This window comes from Geotrypetes seraphini, chromosome 5 (genome assembly GCF_902459505.1).
Source record: "Geotrypetes seraphini chromosome 5, aGeoSer1.1, whole genome shotgun sequence".
NCBI lineage: Eukaryota > Metazoa > Chordata > Amphibia > Gymnophiona > Dermophiidae > Geotrypetes > Geotrypetes seraphini.
The window spans coordinates 189,203,991-189,218,385 of NC_047088.1; the positions used below are offsets into that span (position 1 = coordinate 189,203,991).

The window sequence follows — 14,395 nt, forward strand, 5'->3', positions numbered from 1 at the left end:
AAACGCTAGGGCAGCTTTTTAAAGGAGGGGGAAAGATTTTTTTTTTTACAAGTATTCATTCACTTGTTATAAGCAAAAAGGATTTAGTATAATATATCATACATCCATGTTCAAATACAGAAAAAGCATCATTCTCCTTAGACCACAACCAATGGGGGGAGTTAGTAAGAAATAAAGGGAGATGAAAGAGTAGAAAAATATAATATCGCAAAAACTTAATGTGTACTCCAATAACTAAGCTGCCAATTTCTTTATATCCAAGAAAGATTTTATTTGGTCAGAAGCATAAAATATAAATTTTGTCTCACCTAGCTTAGGCTCCCTTTTATCAAGCAGCATTAGGGTTTTTATCGCCAGCTGCTGCGGTAAAAACTCCGTCGCTCATAGGAATTCTATGAGCCTCGAAGCTTTTACCGCAGTGGCAGGCAGTAAAAAATTCTAACTTGACTTGATGAAAGGGAACTTTAATGACATATTTACAAGGATACAATAATAAGAATAATGCTCCAGTGTTCTTAGCCTCTTGTCTCATGGCCAGAAAAGGTTTACATACCTCCCTTGAGATATCAGGAAAAATCCAAAATTTTTGGACATGAAAGAGCACATGAGGATTATGAAAATAGAACCTCATTAAAGAATTCATCCAGCTCGAACAGTTGTCTCCAAGATAATTTATCAGCCTTCTAGGAAGAACGGTTTCTTTATTTTGCCCCTTTGGTTTATCACCTTGTTCATCATTTGAACATTTATTATTTTTTTTTAATGAAGTGATTTTTTTTAATTTAAATTGGATTTTTATAAATAAAATGCTTTTTCTTTTTAAAGAAAAAAAATCTATCTAGAAATAGTTTTCTATTTGATATATATTACAGTCCAAAAGTTAATCATGAAATAATCAGCTCTCTTTTTCGATACCGAGTTTCATAGGGATCTATAGCATTACCTTGGAATGGAACAAGGTAGAAACATAGAATGTTTACATGCAATGTTTACATTTTTTGGTAAATTAATTCCAATGATCTATTCATAATGTCACGGGTAATTTTTCTAGAAGATATTATCATAGATGCTTGGTTTTACAATTCTCAAAACTGTGAATTTGTGTCTGAATACATAATATGCTGCTTCTTCACAGCAAAAATATTACAAAAATATACAGCGTTCAGAAAAAGACCTTGGCCCCACTGTTCCTTTGCAAATCGATGTACAAAGAATCAACTCCTTTACCTCTTAAGAGCTAAGTTTATACAGTATATCTGCACAAGAAGCTAAGTGTGAAGAGAGAGGGGCAAGCAGTAAAAATAAAAGTGAAACCTTTTGAGCAGAATACTTCATAAGGCTTGGGACATTAACATGTATAGCCCGAGGTTTATCATATTCCCTCCTTGGTAGAGAAAACATATAATGCAGCAGGCCATAAGAGAGATCAACCCCCCCCCCCTTTTTTTTTTTTTTTTTAATAAAACGGTAGTGCGGTTTTTAGTGCTGGCCACGGCGGTAGCAGTTCCAACGCTCATAGAATTCTTATAAGCATCGGAGCTGTTACTGCCATGGCCAGCGCTACAGTTTTGTTAAAAAGGGGGGGGGGGTGTAAGTTTGGAAATATTTTAATGATGTTCCCCTACCTATGGGTAAGGTAGGCGTGCATACAAAATACAAGACCTGGTGGCCCTAATGAAACAACTTCATGAGAAGTGCTTTGATGAAGATGACAAAAAAAGAACATGTTTGAACAGGCAGGATCTTCAGGTTGAGGAACTGTCATATTGAGCAAAAATATACTTGCTATTATTACTGCAAGTTACCATCATTTTAATATGGTTGCTATGAAGAAACAAGAAAATATTCCTTGATTCCATGATTTAAATCAAATCTTTCTGACTAGCAATTCAATCATGATTTAAAATCAATTTGATTTACATCAAATCTTCTCTGCTTTTGAAGCATTTGGATAAAGAAAATTCTATTTTAAAGTGGGAATAGCTTCTGGGTCATATTTAAAGCATTGAATCAAAATAATGTTTAAAACGATCACCAGACTGAATACCAGGAATTTAGAAGAAAATTGCATTAGTTATAATTTAATTTTCCCTTGAAGGAATACTGTTTTCAGCAGCCACACATCCCTGTGGTCCTTAAAGCTTCTGCTGTTACCACAAAGTCCCTGCTGCTTCTGCTTCTACTAAATTCATTTCCCCTCCCCCAAAACTGTTGATGGCTGTAGCCAACACTGATCTGATTCCTCCACACCTCCCCCAACTGAACTCCCACTGAAAAGCTGCCAAGTTCCAGAGAAAGAGAAAGGAGTTAAGAGATGTACTACAGATAGTCTTTTCTTGTCTGGTTGACATGGGAAGTATCACGTTAAGGGCTGCAAGCTCTCCATCATCCTTATAGGCTAGTGAGAAGCTTCTTGCCTCTCAGATTCTTAACAAAAGTCAGTTTTGTCACTTCATTTTTTCAGGTCTTTGTATTATTGTGACATTCTAATTTTAAGCATGGCTAAGGAAAGGACTTTCAATGATGCTATTTTCCATAGGGCACGGTCGGATCATGGATGAAGGGAAATGTGGAGAGCCATTTTCGATATGACATCCAAATCCGAGTTCGGATGTTTTGCGAAAGCCGCACAAAAATCCAGTACCAAAAATGCTCCTTTTCATAACTGCAAAACATCTATGCTGTTTTTCCAAAAATGGCCATTTTTCAGATGTGCTTCTATCATTTTGAACCATTTTCAGGGAAAAAAAAAGAACACATCCAAAAGAAAAATGCGCAAAACAAGCTATTGGGATGCAGGAGGGGCCAGTATTTTTAGTAGACTGGCCACACAGACATCCCAACAGAGCAGTGGGGCACTGCAGTGAATTTCATAAAAGGCCCAGGTGCACACCTCATCATAACCCCATTATATTATATGGTGAGCCCTCCAAAACCCATCAAATAGCCGTTATGCCTATAGGTGTCACCTATATGATGGCACAATACATTTTTGACCATCAGGCTATTCCAGACTCCTACTTGCTGCTCTACTATGATTGGGTATAACATCTGCAGCTGTCATTCAGGCAGGCATGTACTGTTTCATTTACATCTTTGGTGGTGGGAGGGAATCATGCCCACATCCCTCCAGTGGTCATCTGCTCAGTTAGGGCACCTTATGGCACAAATTCATTGTTATAACATATCTAGCCCCAAACGCCCAAACTGCAGCCTAGACATATTCTTAAATGTTCAATTTTGGCAGAAAAGCATCCAAGTCATAAGCCCGCCCTAGTCCTGCCACACCATGCCACTACCACACCCCCTTGAGGTTTAGACAAGCTGCATGCAGATGAACAGCATAGATAGCCATCTAGAAATTTTTTTTTTTCCAAAAAAATAGAAAATTAGAAGGATTTGGCAAGAAAAAACATCCACCTGCCCCCATATGCCACTTTTTTTTTTTTTGTAAATCTTTACTAATTTTAAAACTTTGATAGTGCAATAGAAATGATAAATCATACAAACTACATGAAAACACACTGTGTCACTTTTTTGGACAGCTCTCTTTTTTGATACCGAATCCCATAGGGATAGCACTACCTTGGAATGGAAGAAGGTAGAAACATAGAAACATAGAAAATGACGACAGAAAAGGGCCATGGCCCATCAAGTCTGCCCACTCTAATGACCCACCCCCCCTAACTTCTTCCACTAAGAGATCTCACATGCCTATCCCATTTTTTCTTAAAATCTGGCACGCTGCTGGCCTCAATTACCTGCAGTGGAAGATCATTCCAATGATCAACCACTCTTTCGGTGAAGAAATACTTCCTGGTGTCGCCATGAAATTTCCCGCCCCTGATTTTCAGCAGATGCCCTCTTGTGGCTGATTAGATTAAGAAAAAAGATATCATCTTCCACCTCGATACGGCCTGTGATATATTTGAACATCTCAATCATGTCTCCCCTCTCTCTCTCTGCGTTCCTCGAGTGAGTATAGCTGCAATTTACTCAGCCGTTCCTCATCCTGGTGGCCATTCGCTGAACCGATTCAGCTCTCAGCACATCTTTTTGGTAATGTGGCCTCCAGAATTGTACACAATATTCCAGATGAGGTCTCACCATGGATCTGTACAACAGCATTATGCCTTCGGGCTTCCGGCTGACGAAACTTCTACGGATACAACCCATCATTTGTCTAGCCTTAGATGAAGCTTTCTCCACTTGATTGGCAGTTTTCATGTCTTCACTAATGATCACTCCTAAGTCTCATTCTGCTGCAGTCCTAGCTAAGGTCTCACCATTTAGGGTGTAAGTTCTGCATGAATTTCTGCTGCCAAGGTGCATGACCTTACACTTTTTGGCACTGAAGCTTAGTTGCCAAGTCGAGGACCAATGTAAGAGTAGGTCCCGCGTCATACTGTCGGGCAGTGTGTTTTTGCCTACTATGTTGCATAGTTTGGCGTCATCGGCGAATAATGTTATTTTACCTTGAAGCCCCTGAGCCAGGTCTCTTATGAAAATGTTAAATAGGATCGGGCCCAAGACTGAGCCCTGCGACACTCCACTGATCACCTCCGAGTTTCGGAGAGGGTACCGTTAACCACCACCCTCTGACGTATACTGTTTAGCCAGTCTTTGACCCATGCAGTTAATGTTTCACCTAATCCCATCAAACTCATCTTGCTCAATAACCTGCGGTGTGGGACACTATCAAAAGCTTTACTGAAGTCCAAGTACACGACGTCCAGGGACTCCCCCATATCCAGCTTTCTTGTTACCCAGTAAAAGAAGCTGATTAGATTGGATTGGCAGGACCTTCCCTTTGTAAATCCACGTTGATGGGGATCACATAGATTCTCCTCGTTCAGGATCGTATCTAATTTAAGTTTAATTAGTGTTTCCATAAGTTTACTCACTATTGATGTGAGACTCACCGGTCTGTAATTCGCAGCCTCCGTCCTGCATCCCTTTTTGTGGAGTGGAATGACGTTAGCTGTTTTCCAGTTCAACGGGACTCTTCCTGTACTTAGGGAAAGATTGAAGAGCGCGGATAACGGTTCCGCCAGGACATCACTCAACTCTCTAAGCACCCTGGGGTGTAGATTGTCTGGTCCCATGGCTTTGTTCACTTTGAGTCTTGATAGTTCACAGTAGACGCTGCTGGTAGTTCACTTTGGCTAATTTGTGGGGAAAGTGTGGTTTTGGATCCTTAAGGAGCTATGCAGAAGCTGAATACATATAAGGATTGGACACACTTCCTAGATTACCAATAGACACTTAACTTATTTTGAGGAGAAATGGACTTACTTCCGTCTGCCACTGCAGAGCAGTTTAGCTTGTTTTATTATTATTATTATTTTGAGGGGGGGGGGTCCAGTAGGTGACTTATTGATATTCCCTAGGTCCTAAAATAGGTCCCCTTTTATCAAGCTGCGTTAGGGTATTTTTATCGCAGGCCATTACAGTAAAAGCTCCAACGCTCAAAGAATAACTATGACTAGCACAGTGACTAGCAATAAAAAAAAAACCCTAACACAGTTAGATAAAAGGGGGCCATAACTGCAGTGCAGACTTTTCCCAGATATGGTAAGTAGCACAGTTTTTGGTCTCCACTTTTGTACACACCTGACCGTTCCTCGAGCTTTCTTGCCTCATGCCTCATTTTGGACTCTTTTTTTGAAGAATTTTACTTTTTTTTTTTTGTAGAATTCCCACAAGAGTAATTACTAGTTATTCCATTAATAATTTCCCCCAACTAATTAGTAGTAATTTTATTTGTAATTTCCCTAGTTCCAATTCAATGAGTTTACTTAGAAGCAGGGTTACTAGCCTACTCCTTATTTCCATTTTTTTTATAAAAAAAAAAAAAAGAGGTAATAATTGTATATCTCCAATTCATTCGATTAACTCCTTTCTCTGAAGGCAGACTATCCAAATTTAGGTGTCTTTTTACAAAGCTACAGTAAAAATTGGCCTTGGCTGTGCCTTTACATGGGTCTTTCCCATGTGCTAAGGCTATTTTTTTTCTGTGGCCATATTAGCAAGGGAGCATTTACCGCCATCCTATTTGTAGGTAATAAAGGCTTCCCTCATTATCCATGCATTAACCTTATCAAATGGTAACAGATGCACTAACTGGTTAATGCGGGAATTCTCACTCTCCACCCCTGACAGAATCATTTAGCATGCACACTAATGCTTTAGAGCATCCCGCATTAGTCTTTTTTCTCTGCTGCATTATCCCCTTCTTTTCCTAAGACGCACTAGCTGATTTAGTGTGCGCTAATGATTAGCGTGCGCTAATGATTAGCGTGTCCTAAATGCTAACGTATCTAAAGAATTAATGGGTACGTTAGCCATCAGCACACGCTAATCATTAACGTGCACTAAATCAGTTCGCACGCGCTATATCAGCTAGCGTGCCTTAGTAAAAGGACCCCTATGTGCGCGTTAGCACCTAATGCAGCGTAGTAAAAGGACCCCTTAAACAGCACCATTAGAAACTCTACTGTATAGATTCCCTTAAAATCCTCAAATACACCCCATCCATAGAGACTTGCTCATAGTCTATTTTTACTAAATTGTAAATGGACTTGAGTCTACTAATGTTCTATTAGCACTCTTGTGATTTATCATTAGTCATTTTCCAACCCTTTCTTCAAGGAACCAACGCATTTCTGTTTTTTTCCCCTCATCTTCTATTCATTCTTCCCTTCGCTATTTGTTCATCTGTTTTTCCCTTTGATCTATCTCCTCCTCACCTTTCCTGCAAACATCAATTTTTCATTATAAAAACATTAAGTTCATTAACCCAAAATCATCTCCCTCAGACATCGTCTAATTGATCCACCTGAACACATCAGATCCCAAATAGAAAAACCTGTATCATGCTGCTCAGAAGCAAAAGACGGAGGCATGTAAGACTATCCCATTAAATAATGATTAATGAGCCTGCCATCTAGAAACTGTTCAAACCTTTTTTTAAACTCAGCTAAATTACTAGCCTTGAACATATTTCCTGGCAGCAAATCCTACGCTTTAATTATGCCTTCACTGAGTAAGCACTTTCTAGATTTTAAATTTGCTACTACACTGTAGTTAATTTCATGGCATAACCCTACTCCCAATACTACTTGAAAGTGTATATAATTGGTCAACATTCATGACCTTGTAATCTAGTCTATCACATCTCCTCTGTCACCACTGCTCCAAATTAAAATGTCAAAAGCTATTGAGTAGACAAGTAGCCTAATCGCTAGAGACCTGAATTAGGTTCAATTCCCACTGTAGTTCCTTATGACCCTGGGCAAGTACCGTATTTTTAGCTCCATTAGATGTACTTTTTTTCCACCCAAATCTGAAATATGTCTATATTAATAACCAAGTTTACAACGCCTCTCAACTGCCTCACTCTACATCAACCAACTGTAACCCAAATGTTCAAAGAAGCGTGGGATTATTTAAAATGTTTGAGGGATCTAGTCCAGAATATTTACTGAGTCTACTTTTGTTTTCTTCTAATTTGATAGAGTCTAGAGCAGTGGTCCCAAACTCAAACCCTTTGCAGGGCCAAGTGGAAGCGGGTGAATGGACGCTGTGGGTTAAGCTGCATTTTGATTTTTTGTTTTGTTTTTTTGTTACTTTGAAGTTCTGTGCAACGAGCTTGTTTTGTTTTTCTACAGCAAATCCCTGAAGAAGCATGTTAGCGAAACAGGGAGCCCTGTTGGATTATATGGAAGTGTGGTAATGGTCATGCTTGAATAGCTTTCAGCTTACTTTCCACGGAGCAATTTTTCCTACTTTCTAACCCCAGGACTACGTTTAAACAGCAATGTTCAGATAAGTGACTTCATTGAAAAATTGAAAAATACTAAAAAAATTGTATAACAGTGAAAGTGACTTTTATTGAAAAAATTGAATTTGAAAGAGAGTTTTGAAGGAGAGTGTGCTTTTTTGATAGAGACTGATACATTATAACTCTCCTATTTGGTAGTTTTTTGACCAAGGATGTGTCTGCTGGTCTCAAATTATGTTTGAAACCAGCTTGTCTATGTGGGTAGCTATATAGAGCCCCTATTGGACACTGAGGTCTTTTCTCCCTTTTGATATAATTCTGATACGTAGACCTGTACTTTGGAGGGTGTTTTTTGGTTATTGATGCTTTACCAGTCAACATATAAAGGTCCAAACAGGCAAAATCAAAACAGTACAATCCAAAATGTTGTAAACCATGATTAGGAAATAAATCTCTACAATTCCATTTTTTATAAATTAAAATGGATCTATATTTTTCTGCAGAAAAAAAAAACAAAACCATACACAGGCCCCCTTTTATCAAATTGCGGTGGAGTGTTTTAGCATGAGCTGGCGAGGTAAATGCTCTTGATGCTCATGGGAACTGAATGAGTGTCAGAGCATTTAGTGTGGGCAGGCGAGATAAAACGCTCTACCGCAGCTTGATAAAAGGGGGCCACAATGTTCTTTTTAAAAAAATTGCCCAAAATAAATAAATTAAAACTACACTGGTACTCACTCATACCCTGTCTAGCAAGAGCCAAGTTTCAATTGTATCCTGGAAAATGCAAAACACCCCCACCTCCCCCCTCCCTTTAATAAAACTGCGAAAGTGTTTTTAGCACTCTGAATGTTCCATGCTGCTCCTGACGCTCAGAGTTCCTATAAGTGTCAGAAGCAGCACGGATCATTCAGCGCGCCAAATGTTGCTAAAAACTGCTTTTGCAGTTTTGTAAAGGGGGGAGGGGTGTTATTTGTCACAAATACAAAGTACGGTAAATAACTTTATGTTGATTTTTTTGTCCCTGGATGATTAAGGATCTTTTTAATAAACGGCGCTAGAGGTTTTTAGCATAGGCCGACGAGGTAAATGCTTCGATGCTCATACAATTTCTATGAGCATCAAAGCATTTACCTCACCAGTCCGTGCTAAAAACCTCTAGCACTGTTTAGTAAAACCCAGCCATTACAAAAGACCTGAAGTAGGATTTGAAACCAAGTCTCTTTCAGTCTACTGCACCAACACTTAGGCTATTTCTCAGATCTGCATGTGGCTCTGAAGCTGTCACAGCCTGGTATCCCTGACCAGTTTCACAATCAGTGAAGTAGGGAGAAGGCAACTACTGGGGAAATGGGGAATTATGGAGGTGTCATGTCTTAACAGTGGACAGAGCACCCTTCTGTAACTTGGATGTGACAAATACTAGGTCAAAACAACAATGTCTATCTTTTTAGACAAAGACAATACAGCCCTTCCCCTTCTGAGACTGCAGTTAGATGTCCATATTTTGGGCCCTCCCATAATATGCCCAGACTATGCTCCTGTGCCATATGGACATACTACAGTGTTTGATGTCCATAGCCTGACTTTGCCATGCAATGTGGATATCTAAATGCTAGTTTTCAGACAGCCAAAATAAGAATTGAGCTTCTAAAATAATCACCATAGAAACCTAGGGGTCTTTATAAAATATTAGCATAAGCAGCAAAATTTGAAGCTATCTTGCATATGTGGGCAGGTCTGCTCTTTAGCAGGTGTAAAGTCTGTGTCTAGATTAACCACGCATGTAAATGAGTGTATTTTCTAATCTGCGTACATGCTTGAAAATTCTACTGGCGTTCTATTCAAGCTTTACCCTCTCTACCTGCCTACTGGCAAAGTATACTCCATCATGTCATTACATGTGGTTTCATGCCACTTGGTATTTTTTATAAGACGCAGTTAACAAATGGGTTTATAAACTTATCCCCTAAATGCTTATGGGAGTTCATGCAGCTGCTTAATGTGCACTGAAGCAAAACATGCAAATAAGATAAATTAATGTAAAATCTGAAAGTTGCCTCATGCGAACCTTGGGAGAACACATGTTCAAAGGAGGTCATTTTAGAAGGACTGTGTATCATATGTACATGTAAAAAGACAATTTATTTATATGACTTTGCATGTGCAAGTGTTTATTTTGGAAAATTGATATTTTTGCATATACAGTAAGTACCTGCAGCCTGCACAGACCATGTATTTCCTATTTTACAACAGAAATAGGTCTACTTCAAAAATATAAACTGCATTTACAACTGCATGTTTAGACCTGTAGTTTAATTTGGAAAAGTGATCAAGGGGGAAACTGTGCTTATCTCTGTGGAGGAGTAGCCTAGTGTTGGTACAATGGGCTGAGAACCTGGGAAACTGGGTTCACTTCATATTGCATCTCCTTCCTTAACCTTCCATTGTCCCGGGTACAAAACTTAAGACTGTAAGCCCACCAGAGACGCAGAAAGTACCTGCATATAATGATTATACTACAGAAAGGCAATATATCAAATCCCGTTACTCTTACCCAATGGCATAGTAAGGTGTGGGCGGACCGTCCCAGACACTATCTTTGCAGGGGCACCGGCCCCTCTCCACCCCTACTGTGCATCTCTTGAAATGTTTGCCGGTGCGGGCAGAATCTTCCACCTGCTGCTCACGCTGGCCTCTGGTCCCTTCTGACGTCATGTCCTGGTTGCGGAACCAGGATGCGACAATAAAAGGAAGCCAAGGCCACCGCGAGGAGCAGGTGGAAGATGATGCTCGGAGAAGGGGTAAAACGCGGACCTCACTGACCTGACGGACCTCGCGGATCTAAAACCGCACGTCCTTAAAAATCTGAGGTCGCGTCACTTGTAGTTTCTGGCTCTGACAGACCTCTATGACATTTTACCGCTGACGGATCCTAATTCTTTTCCCTCCCTATGCTGAGATGGATCCGTCAGAGCAAAATTGTCATAGAGGTCTGTCAAAGCCAGAAACTACAAGTGGCACGGACCTCAGATTTTTAAGGACGTGTGGTTTTAGATCCACGAGGTCCGTCAGGTCCGCGTTTTACCCCTTCCCTGATGTTCGTGTCGGAAAATATTTCAAGAGAAACGCAGAGGGTGGGGGAGGAGCTTAAGTGGTGAGGAGCTCATGGTGCTATGGGGGTGGGGGGTACACAGCACGGCGATGCCAGGCACCACTGCCTTGGGCATCAACCCCCCTAGGTACACCACTACTCTTATTAAAGTAACTCTTTGTGACTCTTGCATGTGCTGTAGGATGAAAATGAAAGGCGTAGATTGCCAACTACCTGAGCAACCAGACTGCAGTCTATGGGGTGGAGGAGGGAGAAGGATCTTAACTCCAGATGCTACCTTTTGAAATATGATCATAACCCAATAAGGACACAGCATTTTTCTATAGAACACTCTAAATGCATGTGTGGTGTTTTTTTCTTCTTCTTGGCGATTAAGAAGCCTTTTTACTAAGCTGAATTAGGCGCCAACACATGTCTAACACAGCAAAAATGGTCTAACATAGGATATGCTAAATTGTTCCACATTAGTATTGCCATGTGTATGTGCTAAGTATAAGTTATATTTATTTATTTACATTTTTAAGGGGGGGGGGGCGTATCAGGAACAGAATGTGGACATTCCTGCACTACCCAGATAGGGCACCTACATTATCACATGCTAACTGATTAGCGCATGGATAACACAGGATCCCTTACTGCCTACAAAATAGGAAGCAATAAGGGCTCCCATAGTCATTTTTAAAAAATGCAGCATTTGTGCATGACCATTAATTGGGGGGGGGGGACCCCAGAAATCAGCCATAGTAAAAATGGCCTCATCACACAGGAAAGACTCGTGTAAGGGCGCACTAAAGTCAATCTCTACTACAGTTTAATAAATGGACCCCTAAATAATGCTCATATTTAAAGTTTCTGAAAGTTTCTTCCGGAAACAAGCTGGGATGCAACTGTGCCAAGTCTGTTCTGCATGGCTTATAAACATAAAACAAACAAAAGCAGGGGGCTCAGATTTTAAAAAATAAAAGGGAAGTACCTATTACTGCCACCCTTTAAAAAAAAATCTTCCCCCTCTTCATTTGGTGTTATGTCGACAGGCCTTGCAAAATATATGAGATTCAAAACAAACTGCATAGCATAATACTTATAGACCGTGTTACCAAAAAGTTCTACGCGGTTTACAAAAGATTATAAACATTAAACATAATCGTATATTTGAATGAGTCAGCTAGTCAGATATTTGGAGAAAAGAACAACAATAAAGAAGAAACTTTAAATGCCATTTCTAAAGTTTCAGAAACTTTAAAGGTCAAAGATTTAATCCTCAAGATAAAAGGGACGGGGAACAAACCAAAACAACAACTGTACATAGGTATGCATCTGGAGAATTCAAACCTGACTACATAAAACATTACGTGATCCTTACAGGATGTACCGGTGTTTAAGACATCAGATCCCAGGTTTACAGCAGATCTCTCTCCTCCCATCCCCATCAGCCCTTTCTAGCCACCTTTGGAAAAAGTGCTAAAAAGGCGCTTTCTCGGTTGCACCTACCAAATGAATAACCTAAAAATGTGATCGCTAAAGTTGCAGCTTTAAGCTTTGACTTGTCCCCCAGATGGCTATTTCCCACAGTAGTTGTTAAGATTGAGGCAAAACATTCCAGAGCAAGGTGCCTATCACAATGTGTGCAAAGAAGGGCAGATATTATATCACATGGTCCAGGACACAGGGATACAAGTTCTTATGCCAGAGCCTTGGAGAGATAAATCCAAAATACTAATGTAAAAACTACAGGTTCATTTCTTAGAACAAAATAATGAAAAAAATCGTCTCCAACTCACTACTACCCTTATACTATCAGTTTTATTGGTATATATTCTGCAAGTCCCTAACAACCTCCCCCCCTTCCCACCAACGAAAACTATTACACCAAACACCGGAAATGGCAGTAGCCTGGTACATTCTCTCCCATCGCCTGGGTGATGGTGGAAACATTGCACTGTACTTAGATCTCTCCCCTCCAGTTACAAAATCAAGCAGCAGTCCACAGACTCGAAAAAGACAGTTCTAGTGGAGTGCATCTTCCGATCCTCTCGAAGAGCCCAGATCAAGGTGGGTGTGAAAGAACTATGAATTGGACTACATCTGGGGGTTGCTGTGCCCTTTTCATAATCCCTGTCCCAGTTTCGGAAAACAGATCATAGGCAACACAAGACAGACTTTAAAAAAAAAAAAAAAAGCAGGACGCAAGTCTTCAGCACGCAAACTCCCCAAGCCTTCAAAGTTGACTCGTTGCGTCCCGAGCAGTTAAGAGCACCAAGATTTACTCACCGACAGTCTTTGAGCCAGATCGCGATCTTTTCATTCGGAACAGCCCCTTCGGGAGGAAGCAGAAAAGAAAAAAGTTACAGTTGCAGCACGAGTTCTTTGGCAGGCTGCAAAAAAAAAGGCTCATCGTGCGTCGGGACAGACCTGTCTCCACCAGCCCGCCGGCCGGCGGAGCCGCTTCCACCTCCAGCTCCTCGGCCTCGGACGCCTGCCACGAGTCCCGGCTCTTCGCCCAGGCCTTTCTCTTCCCGGTGGCCCCCGCCGTCCAGTCCTCGTCCGCTGCCGCCTCCATGGCTCGGGGGCTCGCGCGTACGAGGAGGGCGGAAGTGGCGCGCGGCCGCCCCGGGGATTTCGCCTAGCGCGCGCGCGCGCGCCGCTCAGAGAGGGCGCGGGGACGGCCGGACGACGAGGGCGGCGGGCATGCTGCGGAACAGCGCGCGGGCTGCTTGGACTGCTGGCTCCCCCCCTCCCACGAGCCCGCTCCTTCCTTCCGTCTGCAGCCGACGACCGAGACGCGGCTCTGCTTCCGCCTGCCTGCCCCTCCCGCCGGTGACGGAGCGCCCTCCCCCCCCCGCCTGAGCCCGGGGAGCGCGCTGGAGCTGAGGGCAGGCTCGGAGCTAGTCACGCGAAAAGAGGGAAGAGGACGGCGACTGTTAAAGCTGACTTTTCGCAACAGTCTTATAGGAGGGGAGAGGAGCCACGAAGCAGTAGCAGGGAGACGGCATGTCAGAAGTGCTCCCGTTTCTCAGGAAACTGGGCAGGTCGCGTGATCAGATCCCCGACCCAAGCGACCCCCTTCCCTTCTAGAAAGGGGTGGAGAGTGGTGGTTTAATTGCAGCAGGACGGTCTCTGCGTGTCATTAAAAAAAAAAATGCACGTTTCCCCATCGCTGGTTTGACATGTACAGCGCTGCGTACGCCTTTCGGCGCTTTAGAAATAATAGTAGTAGCAGACACTTAAAAATCAAGGGTGTCTGCGAGCTAAAGCCAATGCAGAAGTGGGGGGAAAGGTGCCTCTACTCCTAGGGATGAGAAGCCGAGAGGTCCCTGCATGATGCAGTTTCATTTCATTTGATCACTTCAAATACTGCTCGAGGGAGCTGCTTAATACTACAGAATTTTAAAGCGGGTTACAAAAAAAAAAAAAAAAAAAAGCAAGAATGCATGGTGTGTGAACGCTCGATTATAGCTCGATTGCATTCCCTTTGATGTAATCCAATTAGACCTCTT

At 41.7% G+C, this 14,395-nt stretch overlaps 1 protein-coding gene across 1 annotated transcript in view; it reads right to left on the reverse strand.

The window, feature by feature from the left end:
• The window catches only part of ITPRID2 (ITPR interacting domain containing 2), a 120,689-nt gene extending 106,687 nt beyond the window's left edge, over window positions 1–14,002 (reverse strand). The window contains exons 1-2 of the mRNA XM_033945095.1: window positions 13,311–14,002; window positions 13,170–13,215 (exon numbers count right to left, since the gene is read on the reverse strand). Coding sequence (XP_033800986.1) covers window positions 13,170–13,215; window positions 13,311–13,458 — 194 coding nt within the window. The 5' untranslated portion in view covers window positions 13,459–14,002. The remainder of the gene's footprint in view (window positions 1–13,169; window positions 13,216–13,310) is intronic.
• Window positions 14,003–14,395: the final 393 nt, after the last annotated feature.